Consider the following 21,318-nt stretch of genomic DNA (forward strand, 5'->3'; position numbering starts at 1 on the left):
TCACAGAAATTCTATTGGATTTATTGGTTTTAATGGGATTTTTATTGGTTGTATTGGAAACTATAAGGGTCTCTGTTGGTCTCTCCTGGTATGTGTTGGGTTCTATTGGTGGGGCCATTAAATCCTAATGGAATATGTCCTAAAACACTACAAAATGAAATGATAAAAGCTAATGGTTCCTATTGGTATTTTAATGGAAACCATTAGGAATTTCTGTAATGGTTTAATTATTTTTTTTCAGCAGGGTACTTTTTACAAAATTAATTTAGCATATATTTTAAACCATATTTTTGGCCAAATAATTTTACAAAATTTAAAAAATATATAGAGTAATGAAACCCCGCCCCTAACACAATGTCATTGGACGAAATCAAATTGTTCAGAAATATATGTGGATGTATGATGGGATGAATTCGTACAAAATTTAAAAAATATAAACAGTAATGAAACCCTGCCCCTAACGCAACGTCATTGGGCGAAATCAGATTGTTCAGAATGTGGATGTATGAATTAATACGAATTCGACACCTCGTAAAATACGTACGAATTGTCATAAGATTGTGTTGTAACAGACGATGTTGGTTATCAGTCTGGCTGCTAATCTGTCCATGACTACTTTTATTGCACAAATGATGCAATGACCAACCTTAAGTCTTTGACAAAGTTATTTATTTTGGAATTGTTAACACTTCACTTTTCCTGGTTTAAATAATCCACTGTGACGTAGCCACATTTCACTGAAAATATTCCCAACATATATTTCATGTGGCATTAAAGGTTGGGTTTTCTTTCTCTGCCGATGCTGAATGAAGGCCACCATCATTAGATGTTGATAAAAGCTTTGGGGCGGCTGAACCAACAGTCATCACAGACGGAGGTCGACTGCGACCGACGACTTTTTCGTTCACAGAAATGTACTTTCTACTGAAACACTTCCAACACTGTTTAGATATAATGTACAGCATCTCCACCACGTTCAGTACGATGCAGAGTATAGATGTGCATCCCATAATATAAAGAAAGATTTTTTTCTCCGTGGCTTTAGAAATGTAGCAATCCACAGTATTGGGGCATGGGCTCTCCTCACACTGAAGTAATCGAGGGACGTTAAAGCCGCTGTACAGGAAATAGAAAGCGAGTAGAGTCCCCACCTCGAATGAGGTTTTAAGGACCAAACTCATGATGTAGGTGAAGAGCAAACCTCCGTCTATGCTGCTCGTGCTCTGGTACAGTCGCCTCTTGTGTTTGCTCTCGCGGTGTTCTCGGTAAGCCACGTGCAGCGCCACCAACAGCGACGGTGTGGAGACCGTGATCAGCTGAATAGCCCACAGTCTCACCTGAGAGATGGGGAAGAAATGGTCGAAGCAGACCTGCTCGCAGCCCGGCTGCTGTGTGTTACACACGAACTCTTTAAACTCATCCTTCCACACCTGCTCGGCGGCGGCCACGAACACCAGGATCCGGAACACGAAGAGGATGGAGAGCCAAACCCGTCCGATGACTGTCGAGTATTTGTTTACTCCGCTCAACACGTTCTCCAGAAATCCCCAGTTCATCTTCTGTCGGCTGTCATCGGGCTGTCGGTGTAAAAATCACCCTGAAATCAACAGGAGAGGTTTTGTTCTGGTCAAATTTGCTTATGAGACAGGAACCTCCGGAAAGTTTGCATTTTGCAAAATACATAAAAAGATAATTTCAGCTCAAAAAGTGCTTCTGCTGTATTCCATGAAAATAAATGTCTGTTCAATCTAAAATATGCTTGCAATATTGGACAGAACAGTGTGTTCTGTGCAATTAAAAACAAGCCAGTACTTTTGTTTTGATATTTATGTGCCATTATATGAATATTTGGAGTATTGTAAAACATTAAAAACCTCTTTAGAAAGATAAGCACCCCACTTTACACTAATCTGAAAAAGTGCTTCATAAATGAGAATAATACAGCAGAAGAGAATTAGAGATAAATTAATACAAATGTGCTACTATATGAACAGTAAATACTCATGTCATCGTATACAGATGATCAGACTTTTGCAAATAAAATACTGGTATGCACGTCTTAGAGAAATAGGTCTTATTTACCTGTGAATTTGGTCAGATTCCTCTTTTCTGCTGTTTTCTCTGTTTGGTAAAGACTGAAGAGTGCCTCTCTGCTATTTGATAGTCAAATACACCTGGCGTAGGTGCCGCACCTGTTTGGTTTCCATGGGAGAGCTCCTATGTCAATGGAAACACTTCAAGCCAACCAGAGTAATAATGGACCAATCAGATGCTTTATCGCAGTACATGATTCCTGGTAAACAGAACATGTGATGATTTCGTATCCTACTGCAGTGTTATCACTGTAAACACTCACTGTGGGTTGTGTTCAACTTAACTCATCAGATGAACACACACACACACACACTTGTGTCCTTGGTGTAATGTTACTGCAGCGTACAGTAGTTTCTTCATTTCAGTCTCATCTCAACAGTTTAAGCAGCACATTTTTGTGGAGCTTTGCTAAGAAAACTATATTTAAAAAACTATATTTGACATAACATGCATTGTGAGTTAAATATTGTTTGGAGCCGAAAAGAAATGAGTTTGTATTTTACTGGCAGTTTGTTGATGTGATAAAGGAAACAGATGTCATTTCAGTCATCTAACACAACTTCCACTGATAGTGGAGCGTCATCTTCCTCATTTGACCACAAACAGAAACATCACAGTATTATTATACAAATCTATATTCTTTCAAGCACTTCCTTTAAGGTCAAAAATATGTTTAATGTTGAAGTTTGGTAAGTTAATCTTTTCATTCCCATAACATTTGTTTATTTAAAGTGACTGATATGGGCCTTACATATCATTTGTAAGTTAAGCTTTAATGTTACTGTGTTGGCTGTTCCTCAATCTAAAAAAGAAGTCAAAAGGGAATTGGGTGATTCTGGCGAAATTAGGCTCATGAGGTGTCATGAAACATTTTGATAAAAAAAGTAAATGCAAAGTAAGAGTATCAAAATAAGATGCATACAGTTACAAACATTTCAATTTTGCACATGATCTCAAATGACATCATACAAACCAATTTTGTTTTTTTTCCCACATTTAAGGGGAAAATTTTCATTACCGCAACGTGTCCATGACTGGATTTGGGTTCTTTGACATGGAAATATTTATGATTAAAAAAAAAAAAAACTTCAGTGCATGTTATACTATAAACATTTACAGTAAAGAAACATGTGGTATTTTTGGTGACCATTGCTATATGTAGAGACAATAATAAGGAATATAAATGTGTCATCCTCCGCAACAATTTTCAATCATTGTTTAAGCCCTCAAAGAACACTTTCAAAAAAAAAAAAAATTGGTTGGAAGGGACATAATTGACTGTGACACTTAAGATGGCTACCAGCTAAGCAATTCTTATTTTTTCTCCCCAGATAAAAGTTGAAATTTTGTTTGTTATAGTACCTAGACAACTTTTTGGTTCTCATTAACAAACATGAGTTTGTAAATGCATGTATTTAATGTAATATCATGTTGCGGTAATGATAATTTTTGATAATGATAATTTTAACAATGTAAATAAATCTATATGAAATATTTTTTTAAATCCTCTAAAAATAATGATTATAGTAAGTTCAGACCTTAATCTTATATGTGCAAAAAAAAAAAAAACTTTTGGCTTCAGGGCTTTTTAAAAATTCTGATGCTGCCTAAATCTGGACTTTGTGAGAATCACCCAATAGGGCTTTCTCTAGTAGCTCCTAAACTGTAGAACAGTCTGCACCTTTATATTCACAATCTGCAGACTCCATCCAGAGGTTTTTAAGGTGTAGTTGAAGACTCATCTCTTCAGCCAGGCCTTTGAAGTAAGGGATCTTTAATTTTGTTTACAGGAACCTTTTACACTTGTCCAGTCGCATGTAAGAGTTTTGTGAAATCTTTTCTGTTTTCCTTATTGTGCAGCACTATGGGCAACAAAGTTGCATTTAAATGTGCTATATTAATAAATAAAAGTTCACAAAGGGTAGAATCAACTTCTCCTAACTGTGAGAATAGCAGGCATCCTCCCAGCCTTCAGGCACAAATTCAACATCCATCTTTTTAGAGATTTATTGTGTATATGCTGTGATGAATTTGTTTATATGTAAGTTAGTAGAACTGTAACAGAAGGTACTGATCCAGGTTAGTGTCACTTATTGCAGAAAACTAATGTAACACAGGTGCACATTCAGTTTTAATGACTGGCCATAAATTACTGATGAGATCTGTGGCACTGATCTTATTACCAGTGCAGAGACTGAATGTAGTCAAATACAGAATATTATACATTGTTTCCTTCATCAAACTACAGTAGATGTAGTGATGCTGCTTACCATATATATGAATGATACATCAGTGCTTGTTATTCCATAAAATATCACTTACATATACACATATAAACATATCCTACACATGTAACAACTCAGCCTACGCTGACCATATCCAACACTTTTACTCTTAACACGTCTACTCCAACCACCTGTCATGTTGTGTCTGCCAGATAATTCACAGAAATTTACTGTATGTGATCCTGTGGTCTGTGTAATCCAATCTAAAGTTTCATGATCTAACGATGAGAATAGGAATTTCATTTCACTCGTTGATTTTAATCCTTGATTTCATTTGGGCATTTAACAGATGCTTTTATCCAAAGCAACTTACAAAGATTAGGAAACAAGAAAGCGATTTGTCATAGGGAGGCAATAATACAAGTGCTTATGCCACGCTATAAATGTTCAATCTTTGACATGACCATACACACTTAATATTAAAGACATCACAGTGTGTTATGTAGGATGAGTTTATAGTAAACAGTAGATCACAAATAACTTTAGCTGGGTTTTCACAGGCAAGGTCACAATTCAAATATTCTTGAATATCCAGTTTCACTTGAAAATACAGTCAGAGTGAAATTAATTCATTTCAACTCCCATTCAGTGAAGGAAACGTAAAAGTTACAGAAATGACTAAATTACATAAAAAGTTTTGAAATATTTTACCTAATAGGAGGATAATGGGAATAAATTACCTGATAGTTTGTATTAGTAACTATTTTAAATAACTGATCTGAGGACTGGTATCATTGTGCATGTTTTGCTGAGTCTTTCTCAGTGTAGGCTATTGCTGTGTAACTTTAAGATTTCTGTAACATTGTAACTACATTGTAAATTTATAGTTATATTGAAATTACCCAACATGAATGACCTTATTGTTAAAACACTAGCCTTTAACGCCCAACCATTCTACTGTTAAATGTGAATTTATTAAAAGTAACAGGACACAAATGTGCTTCAACTCTTAGCAAAACACCATCTCGATAATCCCTTCTGTTCATCTGAATTTCAACTCGTCGATATTCTGCAGTAATGTTTTGTGGACGCTGGAGGGCGCTGTGATTTTACTCTGAAGCGTGTAAACTCTCTGTGCTCTCTTTATTTCCAGTGCTTTATCCAACATGTCGTCCGCCTGTGCATGAAAACAACAGAAGCGATATTCACAGCGCAGTTTATGAAGTGAAGGGAGGTCTTCTTTATTAAAGGGAGTTTATTAAGTGAACGAACCATGTGCCGTGCGGAGGACGCCAGCGGGAAGGGAGGCGCGCAGAAGCCGGGCACCGGTGAGCGGGAGACGGGTTACAGGAGTCCCGGGCTCCGGGGAGTCAGAACCACTTCACTGTTCCGCGCTGTCAACCCGGAGCTTTTTATCAAACCTGTCAGTGTTTGTGTTTACTTATTTTAAGGGTCAAGTCTCAAATGCTTTGCGATTTGTAATAAAAAATGATAGATGACCTTCTGTGTCCTTAAACTAACCCTGTGGGCTGTCAAATTGTTTTGTATTACCTCACATGTTGAAGTATAAACATAAGAGTGTGGTGTGTTAGACGTTTAACTGCCCCTCTCTCTCTCTAATAAACCTCAATAAAGTGTACTGATGTATTTGTTTTGTCAGAATAAAGGTGTGATGGTGATGGGATTGTTGAGCATCAGTCTGTGTGTTGGATATCTCGGCTATCTTCACGCCATCAGAGATAGAGACCAGCAGCTGTATGAAGCCATAGACAGTGATGGAGAGACATACATGAGGAAAAAAACCTCCAGATGGGACTGATGATGGACAGAAAACCTCTAAAACATATACATATACAGTTGTGTGCTTTAAAAACATTAATAATAAAGCATTTATTTATTTTATTGATAATCATAACGTTTTGTAATAAAATAAAGTATTGACAATGTCTGACATTGGTGTCCGGCGTCATAACAGCACATTTTGTTATGCTGGATGTATGTTGAATGGCTGTACACAAATATATTATTTTGTTAATTATAAAAAAAAATCATAATGTATGTATCAGTAGCCCTGTATTACTGCTGTAATCATCTCACAACATTTATTTGGGGTGATGATGGGTGTTTGTATCTTAGACAGTGAGGTTTGGATTTGTAGAATGAATGACAACTGAAGTCGGGTGATTTTAATAAAATAACACAACAGATTAGCTCACTAAAATGCCATATTTGTCATTACTGAATATCTCTGATAAATAATTCTCAGATTTACTATAGCTCCTTAAGAAAGTATGTCATGAATGATCAAACACAGTATGAGGAATTCACTTCTGTATATAATTTTTGTGTATGAAAGAGACATCTAAAGCTTAAAAAAAATCTCAAAATAGGTTTGACACAAAAAGCTATAACTTGAAATATGCCTGACATTAAAGATATCAAACTACTCCCATCATTTACAGTGAAAACAGGACTAATAAAAGAGATCATGTTAGTTTACTGTACATATCAGGTCAAGAAAGTTTGTTGACTTTGTCAAGCGTGAAATTTTAAATGATAAAGATCTTGATTATGAAATCATTTCACAAGAAATAAACAACTAAATGTGTAACTGATGAAGACAGAAGAGAGGAGGATGACATTTAAATCTGTATGGACCTGCTTATGTTATACACTCACCTAAAGGATTATTAGGAACACCATACTAGGGGTGGGCGATAAACCGGTAGACATGATTACGTAGAGATTTTGGACTATCGTTTCTATCGAGGTTACGCGCCCACGTCATGCTCCTGTGTGCGTGGTCACGGAAACGTAACGTTTGTTCACGTATTGAAGAGCCGCAGTTTTAAAACAAGTAATTTTAAGCCACTGAAACACAAACAACAGATCTATGCGTGCACTCTTTCTGTATGTGAGGAGTGCGCAAGTCGCGCAACCGCTGCTCATTAAGCTCGTGAGCATTTTTCCCACTTTATTGGCCTTAAATACATATATGCGTCAAAATTCCCGTCTTTGCAAGTATCCTCATAAACACGATCATTTAGGGCTTAAAGGTGTAGCGGAGGATTTTCTCGAATTTTAGAAAAGAACCGCCTTCTCCACTCCTGATTGACAACTAGGAGGACCAATAGTCTTGATGATCCACCTGGAAAAATAAAATACCTTTAACTCTTTCCCTGCCATTGACGAGATATCTCCTCAATCAAGAGAAAACGCTTCCCGCCAATGACGAGTATTTCCGTCTTTCCGCAATACCGCTATTATCCACTAGGTGGCCCTTCCGCAACTTTTTAAAACCGGAAGTATTGCCCTATGGCAAGCTGCTGCATGTCCGTGTATGTTTTAAAGATCGCTCTGAATGGGATCTCTATGAAAAGTCTGTCACAAGAATGAATGTTTTTGCAGAAACCTACCCATATTCAAAATCTGATTACAAAAGAACTACTGAAGGTAGGATGAAACGTTTTTTTTTTTTTTTTTTGAAAGCAGAGGGTCTGTTCTTTCATTTGGTATATTGTAAGTTTCTATATTTGAAGAAGAACATTTTCTGGAAGGCATTAAACTTTTGTGAAAATCATGAAAAACGCTGGTGCTGGCTGGCAACTTTTTTAAAAAACGCTGGCGGTGAAAGAGTTAAGAGAAAGTGAACGCATGTGTAACATAAAGTAGGGTCCGGACTTTGGGCTTAAAGGGGAAGTTACCTAATTTTGCTCCTGTCTGTCACTTATATTTATGAAACAGCATTAAGAGAAAATCTCTCACTGCTCTTGACCAAATCACTTTTCTACCTTAAATAAAAAATAATAAAATATATATATATATAGTATACATAATTATTTATTATAATTCCTTTAACATTGACTGTTTATCTTCAGAGAGCTTGAGTTTTGTTTGTTTTTATTCTTCTTTTTATGCTTGTATAAGGTTTTTGTGAGAATTATGAACATTTCGATGGTATTAAAGATTTTAATAACAGAAAAACCTTATTAAAAAACTCTACCGTGATACATATCGTTATCATGATATAAAATCCTATCGTGATAGAAGTTTTCCTTTCGCTTTCGGAACTGCCTTAATTCTACGTGGCATTGATTCAACAAGGTGCTGAAAGCATTCTTTAGAAATGTTGGCCCATATTGATAGGATAGCATCTTGCAGTTGATGGAGATTTGTGGGATGCACATTCAGGACACAAAGCTCCCGTTCCACCACATCCCAAAGATCCTCTATTGGGTTGAGATCTGGTGACTGTGGGGGCCATTTTAGTACAGTAAACTCATTGTCATGTTCAAGAAACCAATTTGAAATGAGTGACATGGTGCATTATCCTGCTGGACGTAGCCATCAGAGGATGGGTACATGGTGGTCATAAAGGGATGGATCATGGACATGTGGCATTTAAACAATGCCCAATTGGCACCAAGGGGCCTAAGGTGTGCCAAGAAGACATCCGCCACACCATTACACCATTGCATTAATAAGAAATTGAATAGGTGTTCCTAATAATCCTCTAGGTGAGTGTATATCATGCAGGGGTTAAATATTCTGTTATCTCAGCATCAATAGTAATTAAAGACACAAAAGTCCAAAGGATTTTTTTAATATGCAGTACTAAACATCTGGAGGTGTATTACAGAGTTATCCCAACCAGACGATTCATGAGTATTAATTTCATCAGAAATAAATGAATGAGTAACTATCTTCCAGTTCAGTCATAAATACAGTAGAAAGAAGACAGAAAAAACTACAATGCCTGTGACATTTCAGTCATTTGAAGGTTTTGCACAACAGTGTCTTTTAGTGGAGTTTGAATACTAAAAAAAATTTAAGTAAACATTTTGATGTATGTTTGTTTTCAAATATAGCTCTGGTCATCTTAATTTCATTGATGTGAACCATCATAAAACTATTATATTAAAGGAACAGTATGTAGGTTGGTGGCCAAAACTGGTATTGCAATCACAAAACTTGTGGCTAAAACTGGTACTGCAATAACACAACTGGTGGCCAATACATCAAATGACAACATAAACATCAGTTGAGGGCTGCAACTCCACTTTTTAAATGACAATATCCTGGCCAGACCACTGTTGTCAGTGTTATAAGTATTTGAAATGAAAATGATTTCTTAATGTCTAGTGACATATCAGGGCCATTTTATGATTAATTGATATAAATTTCTTACATACTGTTCCTTTAACTATTAAAAAATATTTAGTAAAAGCTGTAATATCTACAACAGTATATTAAAACACAGTTACAATATTTGCTGTTAGTTAAAAGAAAAAATTCACCTGAAAGTGAAATATCTTTTATCTCACTTTCTCACCCTGGTTGAGGATGAATAACGTCTATTGGGTAATTCTTTAAAGTCTTACAGGAGACTTACACAAGAGTGATTCATTAATCAGTTTTCATTTTGTGGGTGAACTAAGAGAAGTTTGAACAGCAACAACACAGCATTGTATTTTATAAAGTAATGCACAAGGACTGTGTGTTTTATATTAACTAGACATGAATGTTTTTGGGGCAAACATCAGTTTGTAAGTGTTTGGTTGAGAAAGTCTCTGAAGTTTTGCTTTCAGCTTTAAAGCGTAACTAAACCCCTGGTCAGAGCCTGACTCCACCCACTGGCAATATTTGAAAAATGCAAGAAAAGTAGGCAGATCCCAACAGAGATAGAGGGGACGAACTAAGCTCGTACCAAGTGTGTGGTGAGATCGTAACAAGGGCGTGGTGAGCTTGAACCTGCTTACGTCATGAGTCATTTTTTGGACCCAACATCCAATAGGAAAATTCAACTGCAGTAGCCACCGTTCAACCTGAAGAGGGCAGCACTCAGACGTTTTTACACCATATATTGTAGTATTGAAACACTTTATATCCAAATGTCAAAAAACTTACTAAAATCAATGAACAGCGCTAATAAAGCATCATTCTTAAAGATCATTAACTAAAAAAAGTTGGATTAGGGTTTAGTTACTCTTTAAGTGATAGCCTTTATAACTCAGTATATAACAGTATATAAATCTGCCAAATATTTGCCTATTAACTCATATCTATATATGATGAACCTCATTTTCCTAATTCTTGGATTATTTTCACTGGGTCCTTACTAAAAAACATTTACTTTTATTTTTAAACATTTTGATAAGAACTAGTAGTGACATCACAATGTCCAACACATGACCACAAAGAAAGATTAAAGAAAGATACAGCACTGCTGAGAAACATAGTTTTATATCATCGTCACTACCACTATTATCATCATCAATTACTAGAGATCATTCAGCTTCAGCTTTAACAGATAACATTCAGAAAACCCCCCAGACGATTCTGCTGAATTTAATGAGAATGTGTTCCTTTAAAGCTGTGTGACCTGTTCTCTTCTCATTCCTTTAACATGATAGGTTTACAAAGACATTTCTAGTGGGTTTTTTTTTTCGACAAGACTGGATTTTATTCAACATTTTTTAAATGCCTACATGTTTGTTTCAGTGTGTTTGTGTGTGTGTGTGTGTGTGTGTGTGTGTGTGTGTGTGTGTGTGTGTGTGTGTGTGTGTGTGTGTGTGTGTGTGTGTGTAGAGTGGGCGGGTGTTTGTCGGTTTGCTCCGCCCATCCGCTGTAGGTTATAAATGAGCGCGTGCGGTATCAGATTCGGCTGACCGGTTATCAGGACCACTGAGCACCGAGATGTTCGCGATTTCGGGCTCAACATGGCGGAATCTCTCGCGTGTTGTGTCTCTGTCCCATTGCACACTAAGTCTCTTTTAAAGTTTATGAGTTTTTTTAATGAGGATTATGATGAAAACGGACGCAGTTTTTGGTGTTAAATGAAAAACATGAGCAGCTCACGCGCAGGTAAGCAACAAGTGCATCAGCTTCAGTTTAAAGTTCGTCAGGTTTAAGTTAAATTTCCTATCATAATGACTAATTTTATTAGAATCATGAGTGTTTGTGTGAGTGTGTACGTGTATAAACAAACAATATGAATATTAAATGTTTAAATGTTGTTATTTTAGAGATGCTGCCTGCAGATGACGTGTTAAAGTCTGGAGCTCTTACATTCCCCGGTAAATCTAATTCAGATTACTGTTGTCGTCATTACAATTTTTGAGTCTGATGAGATCTAATAATGAGTGAATGTGTGCAGGTGTATTTGATCAGACCGGATGTCCACTGCTCGTGTTTCCTGCTGAGACTCAACACAAACTCAAATCAGATGAGATCAACAAAGAGGATGTGTCTCAATTCATACACTACTGTCTGCGTCTACACAGGTCACGCAAATCTCTGTGTGTAAACACTTAAGTGTTAAGTAAATGAAGAGGTTTTGTCATCAAACTGTGCTTCATGTATCATAAATCTCTCGTTAATGTTACAGTAAGAAGGTTGAGGAGACTCAAGTGTCTGTGGTTGCTGATCTGAGGCAAGCTGACATCTCTATCGTGAGGTTTATCACTGAAACCCTGCTTTGGTTGGAGGTTTGTTTTTCCTCTAACATTAGTTATTTAGTATAAATAATTATTAAAGGGGCCATGGCATGAAAATCTGACCTTTTTCCATGTTTAAGTTCTATGATTGGGTCCCCAGTGCTTCTATCAACCTAGAAAATGTGAAAAAGATCAACCCAGTAACTTAGTTTTGGTTAACCATTCTCTACAAGCACATGAAAAATAGGTCATTGAATTTTGGCTCTCCTTATGATGTCATAAGGAGCTCTTATTATAATAATACCAACTCTTAATCTGCACTATCCAACCATTTAGTGCAGAGAAAAGCACAATTGAGTTTTACTTGCAAGAAACCACCGTCATTGTGATCAGTGTTTGAATTTCATCAGCTCATTTGTTTTTTAAAGGACACACACACAAAACGGCACATTTTTGCACACGCCTACAAAGTGGCAATTTTAACATGCTATAATAAATTATTTATATGGTGTTTTGAGCTAAAACTTCAGATATGTGCTCTGGGGACACCAAAGATTTATTCTATATCTTAAAGTCTTGTGCCATGGCCCCTTTAAGATGCTGGTGAGGTCAGACAGACCTTAACCATGTTTACTGTATTTTTACTCATCTGTTGTACTTCACAGATTTTGATTCGTTCTCAGTTTGTATGAGGATTGAAGAACTTTAGTGTTTTGTTTGCTGAAGTGTCTAGAAGTTCACATGTCTGCTGTGGTCATATGTCTGATCTTATCTAATGCTGAACTTCTACTGGGATGCTTTTAGGCTTTAAATGGACATTACAATTCATTAATCCTTTGACTTTCAGTAATATTTAACATACGTTTTCATATGGTGTTAAAGGTTCACTCAAAAATAAAAATTGTAATTTTCTCATCCTCATGTTTTAAACCTGTATGTTTTTTTGTTGATGAACACAAAAGAAGATATTTCGATAATGATTGTAAACACCCAGCTAATTTTAACCATTGACTTCCATAGTAGGAAAAACAAATACAATGGATTTCAATGTGTACTGCAAACTGTGTGCTTGGCTTACCATAACTTATCAAAATATCTTCATCATTTATTACAATACTTTCATAATATTTGTTTTTCCTACTATGGAAGTCAATGGTTACAATCAGCTGTGTGCTTTAAGTGTCCAGAGTCTGTATATCAGACAGCTGATTGTCTGATGTTACACAGGTTTACAGGAGGATCATTCATTCAGTATATATTGTCCAGCCGAAGAAGAGATCTGTTCAGAAGCAGCTGGTGAAACTTCTGACGCCGAGCTCCAAACAGAATAAACCCATCCTCTTTAAAGTGAGTTCATGAGGATCTCTTATTTTTTTTTCATAGATGCTGGACAACACCGTCACCTGTATGAATTTCTTCTGTTGAAGACATTTTAAAGAACTTCTTGCAGTTTTTATTATAAACTTGCCATTGCCTAGTGGTTAGAGTTGGGTTTGTAACTCAAAGGTCAAGGGTTTGAGTCTCTCGGCCGGCAGGTTGTGAGACCGTGCCCTTTAGCAAAGCAACTCCACAAGTGATGAACACTGCTATGTGTTTGCGTGTGTGTGTTCACGGCTCACTGAATGGGTTAAATGCAGAGGTCACATTTCTAGTATAGGTTACCATACTTGACAAAACATGCCACATTTTCACTTTTAAATGATTGGATAAAGTACACGGAGGCTCCCAAGACCCACAAAATCACTGTTGAAGTGTCATGAAATGGCAAATGCTACTGTAGAGCTGATATATAATGGGTTTATGTGAGGAACTGATATACAGCTCTTGCTTTTGATTTGACCATGTCAGTGATATTCTAATTGCATGATATGATGTCAAACCTGTGTGTGTATATACACACATACACAGAGCATTTAGTAATCAAAAAGTGTGCTTTGAGAGCTGTTGTTGTGTTTTGAATGATTGTTTTGTTCATAAATGGATTTTTGTTTTGCATGTACACACAGCGAGTTTTTCTCAAGGATGTTTTTGAGCTTTCCAACTACATCGACAGAAGTCAGTTAACGTCTGATTTAGGAGGATACCTCATATACTCTCATGAGAGCTGGGTTAACTTCATTAAGGTAAGAGTGTGTGCATACGTCTGCGAGTGTGTCTGTGTTTAAAGGATTAGTCAATTTTCTTTAAAAAAAAATCCAGATAATTTACTCACCACCATGTCATCCAAAATGTTGTACGTCTTTCTTTGTTCAGTCAGGAAGAAAAGACCTGGTTTTTTGAGGAAATCATTCCAGGATTTTTCTAATTTTAATGGACTTTAATGGACCCCAACACTTAACAGTTGTAATGCAGTTTAATATTGCAGTTTCAACGCAGCTTCAAAGGACTCTAAACGATCCCAAATGAGGCATAAGGGTCTTATCTAGCGAAACGATTGTCATTTTTGGCAAGAAAAATGAACTCTTAATCCACAACTTCTCTTCTTACATATATGAAACGCACATTTGCGAACCATTTTAAACCATAAACTGACACAAAGACATTAATAAGTATCATTCGACATACAACAACGTCGGAACGGTCCTCTTTCTCCACACTTGAAACACTGGGGCGTAGTTTCGCATACGATCCGTGACCTCTTTACGTGATGACGTATTACGTGAGGTTGCGCTGACGCGTCATAGGAGCGGGGGAAGACGAGAAGTTGTGGTTTAAAAGTGCATATTTTTTATTTTTGCCAAAAATGACAATCGTTTCGCTAGATAAGACCCTTATGCCTCTTTTGATATCGTTTAGGGTCCTTTGAAACTGCAATTTTAAACTGCATTAAAACTGTTGCGTGTTGGGGTCCATTAAAGTCCATTAAAATGAGAGAAATCCTGGAGTGTTTTCCTCAAAAAACATAATTTCTTCTCGACTGAACAAAGAAAGACATCACATTTTGGTTGACATGGTGGTGAGTAATTTATCTGAATTTTTTAAAAAGAAAATAGACTAATCCTTTAACATTGAGCAAAGACACCAGAACTGAAGGATGTTTAATGATTATGAAGTAGTGTATATGTGTGACTGTATTATTTTAAGACTTCATCTTCAGTCACATGATCTTGTTTCTCCCCATCCACACACATAACCACACCACACACTTAAGTATCTAAAATATACGCAGTAAGAGTTGTGTTGGTTGTATCAATGTTTGTTTCTGAATGTAACTACTGTCTGAATGCAATGCATAACCAAGTGTGTTTTTTTGAAACTATGCATGTCATCAGTTTTGTGTGTGTGTGTGTGTGTGTGTGTGTGTGTGTGTGTGTGTTAGTACAAAGGATCTTTTACAGTACAGTAATGTCCCATGATCTGCTTCAGCGCTGTACTTTTCTATTCACTTTAATAATGTCAAAATCTTCTGACATACTAAAGCCTTCATGTACTCTGTGCTTGTTTTGTGTTTTGTTGTATCACAGTATTATTGAATTCATTGTTCTGTAGTGTCATGTGCGGTTATATCATGCTCTTTTACACAAACATGAGTACGCTTAAAATGACTAATATCAAAATCAGTCTTCCTATTGCTAACCTGTCAACTCTTGATACTGCCATCATTCTGGTGTTAATATGTGTATATTTGTACTTGGTAAAAAAATGTATTGGTATTATCTGCATTTGGTTTATGTGTGTCACAGTTTGGGTACAGTCTGTGGAAACAAACTTCCTCTTCGGAGTACAATAAAGAATGAATGTGAATGTTTCATCATTAGTGTATTCATGAGTTCATCTCTATTGTGTGTTTCTCTGGAGGAGCTTCAGAGATCTGAAATCATTAACATGTGAAAGGGGGAACGTTCGCTCTCTTTCTCTTGTGTGCTTGTCCTCAATGTCATGTGCCTGCTATTCACAAACACCAGTGCTTGCGGTTTTAATACTTAATATTTGCCTTATAAAACGAATGTTTCTACTTGGGCTGGGCGATTTTTTTCCTTTTCCGATTTGAATTGACATTTTGACGCTTTTTATTTTATTATATATAATATAGGGTTTCCTGCATTTAAAATGAAATTGCAGCCGCCCAGGCAAAATTACAAAACCATTTAAGTGATATTATTTTATCTGACTTCGTTCTGTGTACGCTGTGGGAGAAGTAATGGAGAGCGTCGTTATCCCTTCTAATAAGCGTTCCCTTCACTCTCCCTCCTTTGTTCACGCCCTGTCGCTCAGCTCTTTTCTTCAAAAGCAACAAACAAAAGTGCAGATGACTGAAACCATGACCTAAACCCACCTAGGCCTTCAGTGGTGTCCTATCTGAATTAATCCATCTAGTAATTCTATCATTATGGTGTCATGGCAATAGGAACGCATCAACAGTTTAATTGTGAAGTAAAATAGAAATTACTGTATTTTACACCTCAAGGAATAAGTCTTGATTTCAGATCACCGCAATGATTGCACATCTCTCTAAAAAACAGAAGGGGGAGCTGTAGCATCTGTATAAACGAGACCGTATCGGATTACCTTTAAATACGTGTTGTGTATTTATATTTACTGCCAGGTAAACCTTGCAGATGATTTAATTTAAATAATTTCACACACATTATTGGAATTATTTCATAAAAAATAAGAATTAAATGTCAAAGCAATAAAACAGACAATGAATTGTCATAATCATCAAAGCCCTAAAATGTCACAATTTATTAGACATTTAAAGCAACACTATGTAGTTTCCATGTAAAAATGACTCACAGATCCCCCATGTGGTTGAAAAGCGCAACAGTGCCTGGTATCAGACACTCTTCTGCAGGCAGGGGGAGGGGCGGGGCTGTGTTTCCTACCCGCCACCGCCACTTTCAGAGTGTGCTTGTAGCAGCTAGGAGGCTGCTCAGGTTGCAGCAACTGTGCAATTTGTCCAGTTAAAAGTTGTTCTATCACTGAAATAATTTTAGAGACATTATTTAAAGGTAAAAAACTACATAATGTTGCTTTAACCCTCAGCCAAATTTCGTAATGGTGACAGCCCTACTTATAAGTTATAAGCACATTTTTTGTGTTATTGCCTCCCTATGACACATCACTTTATTTGTTTCCTAATCTTTCCTTATATTTTGGACAAAAGCGTCTGCTAAATGCCTAAATGCATGCAATACCGCATGTCATTACCGCAACCTTCTTAAAACTGATGCCATTAATCCAAGCGCGTCATTAAAGCTCAGGTGCTCTGAAATTCTCTGCGTGCCAGGGAGCGGGAACAACATACTCTCTGGTTTTAAACCCCTGTGCACCTAACACATCTCTAGTGCAAGGACATGTCAGAGCCGCACATATTACAAGCTCATGTGCGAGCCGAGGATTCGAGGAAGAGTCCGAGTCAGGTGCTAGGAGTCAATGACACACGCGTTCAGGTCCGAGCAAGAGTCCAAGACGTGTGCATTACGAGTCCAGGTGTGTGCAAGAAGGAATCCGTGCACGTTACCAAGCTTTCTCATGCAAAGTAAAGCCCACAAACCCTTTTATGCGAGGGAAAAGCATGCAAAACTATGATGATAATACGAACTATCGCCAACTATTGTCAGGAAAACCCACTATCAGCCGTATATCTGACTATCGTCGATACACGATAGTATCGTCTACCGGCACAACTCTAGATCCCAGTGTTAATCTATTAAACCATACATGTTTATAGTTGTGGTACACTTTAATAAAAATAACATATAATATAATCCCAGAAGTCTTGAATGTAATTAAGTGACTGGACTGATATCTCTCTATTGATTGTTCTGATCTATTGTCTTCTACAGGAGATTGATGCGTTTGTTCAGGAGTTTCTGTCTGTAGTTAGCAGATTGCCGTCCTGTATTTCAACCCTACAGTCGCTTGCTAAACTTCCTGTACCTGCAGACTTTGAGGCGCTCAGTGAGTTTTGCTCTGTGAATGAAGCTCGATTCCAGCAGCTCAGGAGGTATTCATCACACTGACATCCTCACAGAAATCTGGGCGCTCGTTAGATCAACTTATAGCACTGTTTCTAATCAAACAAACACTTTTTAGGGATCTTGGTTTGGATGAGTTGTTAAAACGCTGTGAGTGTTTACTAGAGAAACTGCGTTACCCTGAAACGGAGCCCTGTTTTCACGCCATGGCTGGAACAAACCTCTTCGCAAACACTACACTAGAAATGATCCACAACTATAATCGGTACGTCTGAACACTAAACACCTTTCATTCTCAGAGAAACTTCTGTTGAAATGTTAAAATGAGTGTCTGTCTTTCAGTATAAATGCAGCGGTGGAGAAAGTGGAGTTGCTATGGCAACAGGTATTTTCAAAGGCCCGCCTCCAACTTCAGGTCATCCACCTGCAAAGAGAAGCTCAACAGGTTAACAACACACAAGGATCATTAAACGCATGTTTCCTCAAAGGCTGTGTCTGAAATAACCCCTTGTGTCCTCCTTCACTATGCCCTACATTACTCCACTAATATTGTCCACTTAGAGAAGTGAATGAAACAAGAGACACTTAAGTCCTCCAGGAGCGCTTCGGGCCGGGCGCCATCTTGTGTTGAGACCCAACATTGGTACTACACGCCTCACTGTGATTAAATAGCAGCTAGCTGTAGAGTGGACATAATTTGTATGCTAGTTTTTGTGGTGTATTATGGGGTTGAATAAGTGCTGATAATGTCCACTTCATATGTAAGGGTACAGGGAGCTATTTTAAACACCGCCTAAATGTATCTGCATAGAAAAAAATCTGGGTAAAGCTGATCTTAGCCCATACGGCAAAATATATGCGAAATACATTTTGTAGAAAGTAATTCTTAATTGAATATATTTTTGAATTTGGAAATGCAACGTTTTAACCTTCATATATCAACATATATATTGTAAAACGTAACAAAAACAGACTAAAATTGAATTGAACCTGAATATTAGGGCCGGGACTCGATTAAAAAAATTTATCTAATTAATCAAAATTAATCACATTTTAATCACATAAATATTTTTCACATGGATTTTTAGTATACCATGAATAATGACTGAATACATAAGCTTAAGCAACAAAATATTGTTTATTTTTGTTCAACCAAGTCGTTGTACTTGGAGTCGGGCTAACGTCCACGCTAGCTGCTATATGTTTTGCATTGAGATGATACTTGAGGCTAGCTTACACACAATCATGCTCTTATCGACGCTTCCATCCGTTCGGTTTTATAAAAAAAAAATCCCAACTCATCCAATGAGAAATGTTCCGCGGTGCAAAACTAAGTGTGATTAAAATGCGTTAAAAATGTTTAACGCGTTATTTTTTGTGTAATTAATCTTAATTAACACGTTAAAGTCCCGGCCCTACTGATTATATTTCCTTGGATTGAAATATATGGAGGGCTAAATATATTCTTTAATGGTTTAAAAAAAATGTTTTTTTAAATATATTTCAAAATTTACAAAAAATGTCCAAAAAATATATTTTGTAAACATGTTCCAAAATATATTTCACCAAATATATTTTTGGCCTTTTTTTGTAAATTTTGAACTATATTTAAAAATATTAATATGTATTTCTTTGCTGTATGGGAATAGCAGAGGAGTGATATATGAATGTCTGCTTTTATTTCAGATACAGGAACAGATGATTGTGTTGCACAGGGAGAAGGTGCAGTCCTACAGGATTGAACCGGCTGAAGATGTCCACAGGGCTGAAAGTCTCCGTCTTGAGTTTGAGACTTCAGTGTACATGCATGCAATGGTCTGTACCAGATCTTAAGGATGGAGTAAATATATTTTAACTTGTTCAGATGATCAAACATCAGCCTAATATTAACAAGCTATAAAATAAAATCTTACGGTAGCTACATTTCCATTACCCTTTAAATTGCACAAATTTATATTGCGAATTAAAATGCGGCCGATGGAAACGCATCAATTTAGCAAAAACTCCCATATATCGTCAAAAGGTGTGTACGCTCGCATGAGGTGATGTTCAGGAAATTTGATAAAGGCATTTTGCAAAACAGCAGTGGAAACTTGATGCAAGTTAGTCACAATTATTTCAAGATGACCTCTTAGAAACACCTCAATATGTGTCTGCTCACATGTATAAGGGGCTTTCCTTGATAATAATGTTTGGATAAAACTTTTACGCCTCCTTCGGTTAAAAAAAAATACCTAGTGCAGTGGATGTTATATTCATAAACCTACCAACATCTCGAAAGAAAAAAATACCTTGCAGTCACAAATCATCGGTTAAAGGTGCAGTCAGTGTACATTTTTACGGATCTAGTGGTGAGGTTGCGTATTGCAACCAATGCCTCACTCTACTGCTCACCCCTCGCTTTTGAAACACATAAAAAAGCTACGGTAGCTGTCACCGGACAAACATGTCATCTTTGGAGACAACTTGGTAAAAAGTTTGTCCGTTAAGGGCTTCTGTAGAAACATGGTGGCACAAAATGGCGACTTCCATGTAAGGGGACCCTTAGTATGTAGATAAAGTGTCTCATTTTAAGGTAATAAAAACATAACAATTCATTATGAAAGGTCTTTATACACCTCTGATAATATAGTTTTGTATATTATTTTGCATTTCTGTCAAGAGATCCTTCTAAAAATTGCATACTGCACCTTTAATGGAAATGCTGACATTTTGCAATAGTTTTTGGTCGACATTTAAAAAATGGTTTATTGTCGGCATCGCTAAAGTTTTGCGCAAATCTGTAATGGAAACTGAGCTACTGATGGAGTGATTCATGTGAACAGTGAAGTCTCTCATCAGTGTCTGTGGTTAGTCGAACAAAGTCTTTGTAGATCTAAAGTGAGGGATTTATGTGTCATGTTGTACAACGGTTTCATATTCGATTACATCAAATTCAACAGCAGTTTTTTAATGGTTTGTCTGTGTTAGATGTCTGCATGTTTAATCTGTTCTCATGTTCATCAATGCTCTTGTTAACAGGCTCTTGTTCGGCGTGCAGATGATGTGATCCATACATTAGCAGAGATGTTTCCATTAACAGAGCTCCAGCCCAGAGAACCGTGGATAGATGATCTGAGAAGAATCAAAGAGAACCTTGCATCTTCTGTTCAACATCTTTATCAAACTCTCAGGAATCTATCAGACTTTCATTACACGTTAAACAAGGTATGTGCACTTCATTCAGAGGAACATTGTTGACTAGTAAACTCTCTATGTTGTGTTAGTTGTGGCATGTGTTGTAGTTTCAAACTTGGATGTGTTGTTTTTTGGTCAATAGTGCAAGAACTGGCACAACCTGGTGCTATGCAAAGCCTTCCTGCAAGACCTGTTGGTGAGCAGAAGTCATGATGGTCTGGATGAAAGCAGTTTTTCTCCAGACCTGAGTGGCGTGAGACGAGGATTTGAGTCGTTTCTCAGAAGAAATCCTTGCCCTTCGGTACAAGAGTTGGTGAAGTTGGCTCATCTTGCTAACGTTATAAGTGACCCCAACCTGCAGTACAGTGGCAAACAGCTCTCTCACAGGTACACACTAGTGTCTTAAAAAATTAAAATAGAGATGTCCCAAACTGATCACATAGTTTTGTATCTGGACCCATCAAG

The 21,318-nt window shown here is 37.0% G+C and overlaps 3 protein-coding genes across 8 annotated transcripts in view; 2 read left to right on the forward strand and 1 right to left on the reverse strand.

The window, feature by feature from the left end:
• Positions 1–647: 647 nt before the first annotated feature.
• Positions 648–2,241, reverse strand: gjb7 (gap junction protein beta 7). Its single transcript, XM_055187031.2, has 2 exons — positions 2,083–2,241; positions 648–1,597 (listed from the first exon to the last, which is right to left on the reverse strand). Exon 2 carries the CDS (start codon positions 1,554–1,556, stop codon positions 762–764), a length of 795 nt encoding a protein of 264 aa, XP_055043006.1. The 5' UTR covers positions 1,557–1,597; positions 2,083–2,241; the 3' UTR covers positions 648–761.
• A 3,206-nt stretch (positions 2,242–5,447) lies between these two features.
• smim8 (small integral membrane protein 8) lies at positions 5,448–6,529 on the forward strand. Its single transcript, XM_055186188.2, has 2 exons — positions 5,448–5,742; positions 5,980–6,529. Exons 1-2 carry the CDS (start codon positions 5,593–5,595, stop codon positions 6,136–6,138), a joined length of 309 nt encoding a protein of 102 aa, XP_055042163.1. The 5' UTR covers positions 5,448–5,592; the 3' UTR covers positions 6,139–6,529.
• Positions 6,530–10,969: 4,440 nt separating this feature from the next.
• Positions 10,970–21,318, forward strand: part of LOC129429380 (uncharacterized) — a 28,336-nt gene continuing 17,987 nt past the window's right edge. For 2 of the 6 annotated variants that reach the window (XM_055186022.2, XM_073855827.1), the window contains exons 1-12: positions 10,970–11,183; positions 11,345–11,395; positions 11,476–11,617; positions 11,707–11,806; positions 12,983–13,102; positions 13,762–13,878; positions 17,545–17,705; positions 17,795–17,941; positions 18,019–18,121; positions 19,363–19,491; positions 20,698–20,883; positions 20,996–21,240. In XM_055186022.2, the coding sequence (XP_055041997.2) occupies positions 11,156–11,183; positions 11,345–11,395; positions 11,476–11,617; positions 11,707–11,806; positions 12,983–13,102; positions 13,762–13,878; positions 17,545–17,705; positions 17,795–17,941; positions 18,019–18,121; positions 19,363–19,491; positions 20,698–20,883; positions 20,996–21,240 (1,529 nt within the window). In that variant the 5' untranslated portion in view covers positions 10,970–11,155. The remainder of the gene's footprint in view (positions 11,184–11,344; positions 11,396–11,475; positions 11,618–11,706; positions 11,807–12,982; positions 13,103–13,761; positions 13,879–17,544; positions 17,706–17,794; positions 17,942–18,018; positions 18,122–19,362; positions 19,492–20,697; positions 20,884–20,995; positions 21,241–21,318) is intronic. The other 4 variants (XM_055186023.2, XM_055186024.2, XM_055186025.2 and 1 more) reach the window with 4 other exon arrangements.

The sequence above is a fragment of the Misgurnus anguillicaudatus genome, chromosome 18 (genome assembly GCF_027580225.2).
Source record: "Misgurnus anguillicaudatus chromosome 18, ASM2758022v2, whole genome shotgun sequence".
In the NCBI taxonomy this organism is placed as follows: domain Eukaryota; kingdom Metazoa; phylum Chordata; class Actinopteri; order Cypriniformes; family Cobitidae; genus Misgurnus; species Misgurnus anguillicaudatus.

Bases quoted from the DNA above. Each gene is read 5' to 3' on its own strand.
- gjb7 (XM_055187031.2), bottom strand. From the start codon at position 1,556: ATGAACTGGGGATTTCTGGAGAACGTGTTGAGCGGAGTAAACAAATAC.
- smim8 (XM_055186188.2), top strand. From the start codon at position 5,593: ATGTGCCGTGCGGAGGACGCCAGCGGGAAGGGAGGCGCGCAGAAGCCG. The intron at 5,743-5,979 runs GTCAGTGTTTGT...TTGTTTTGTCAG, and splicing joins CGGAGCTTTTTATCAAACCT to AATAAAGGTGTGATGGTGAT.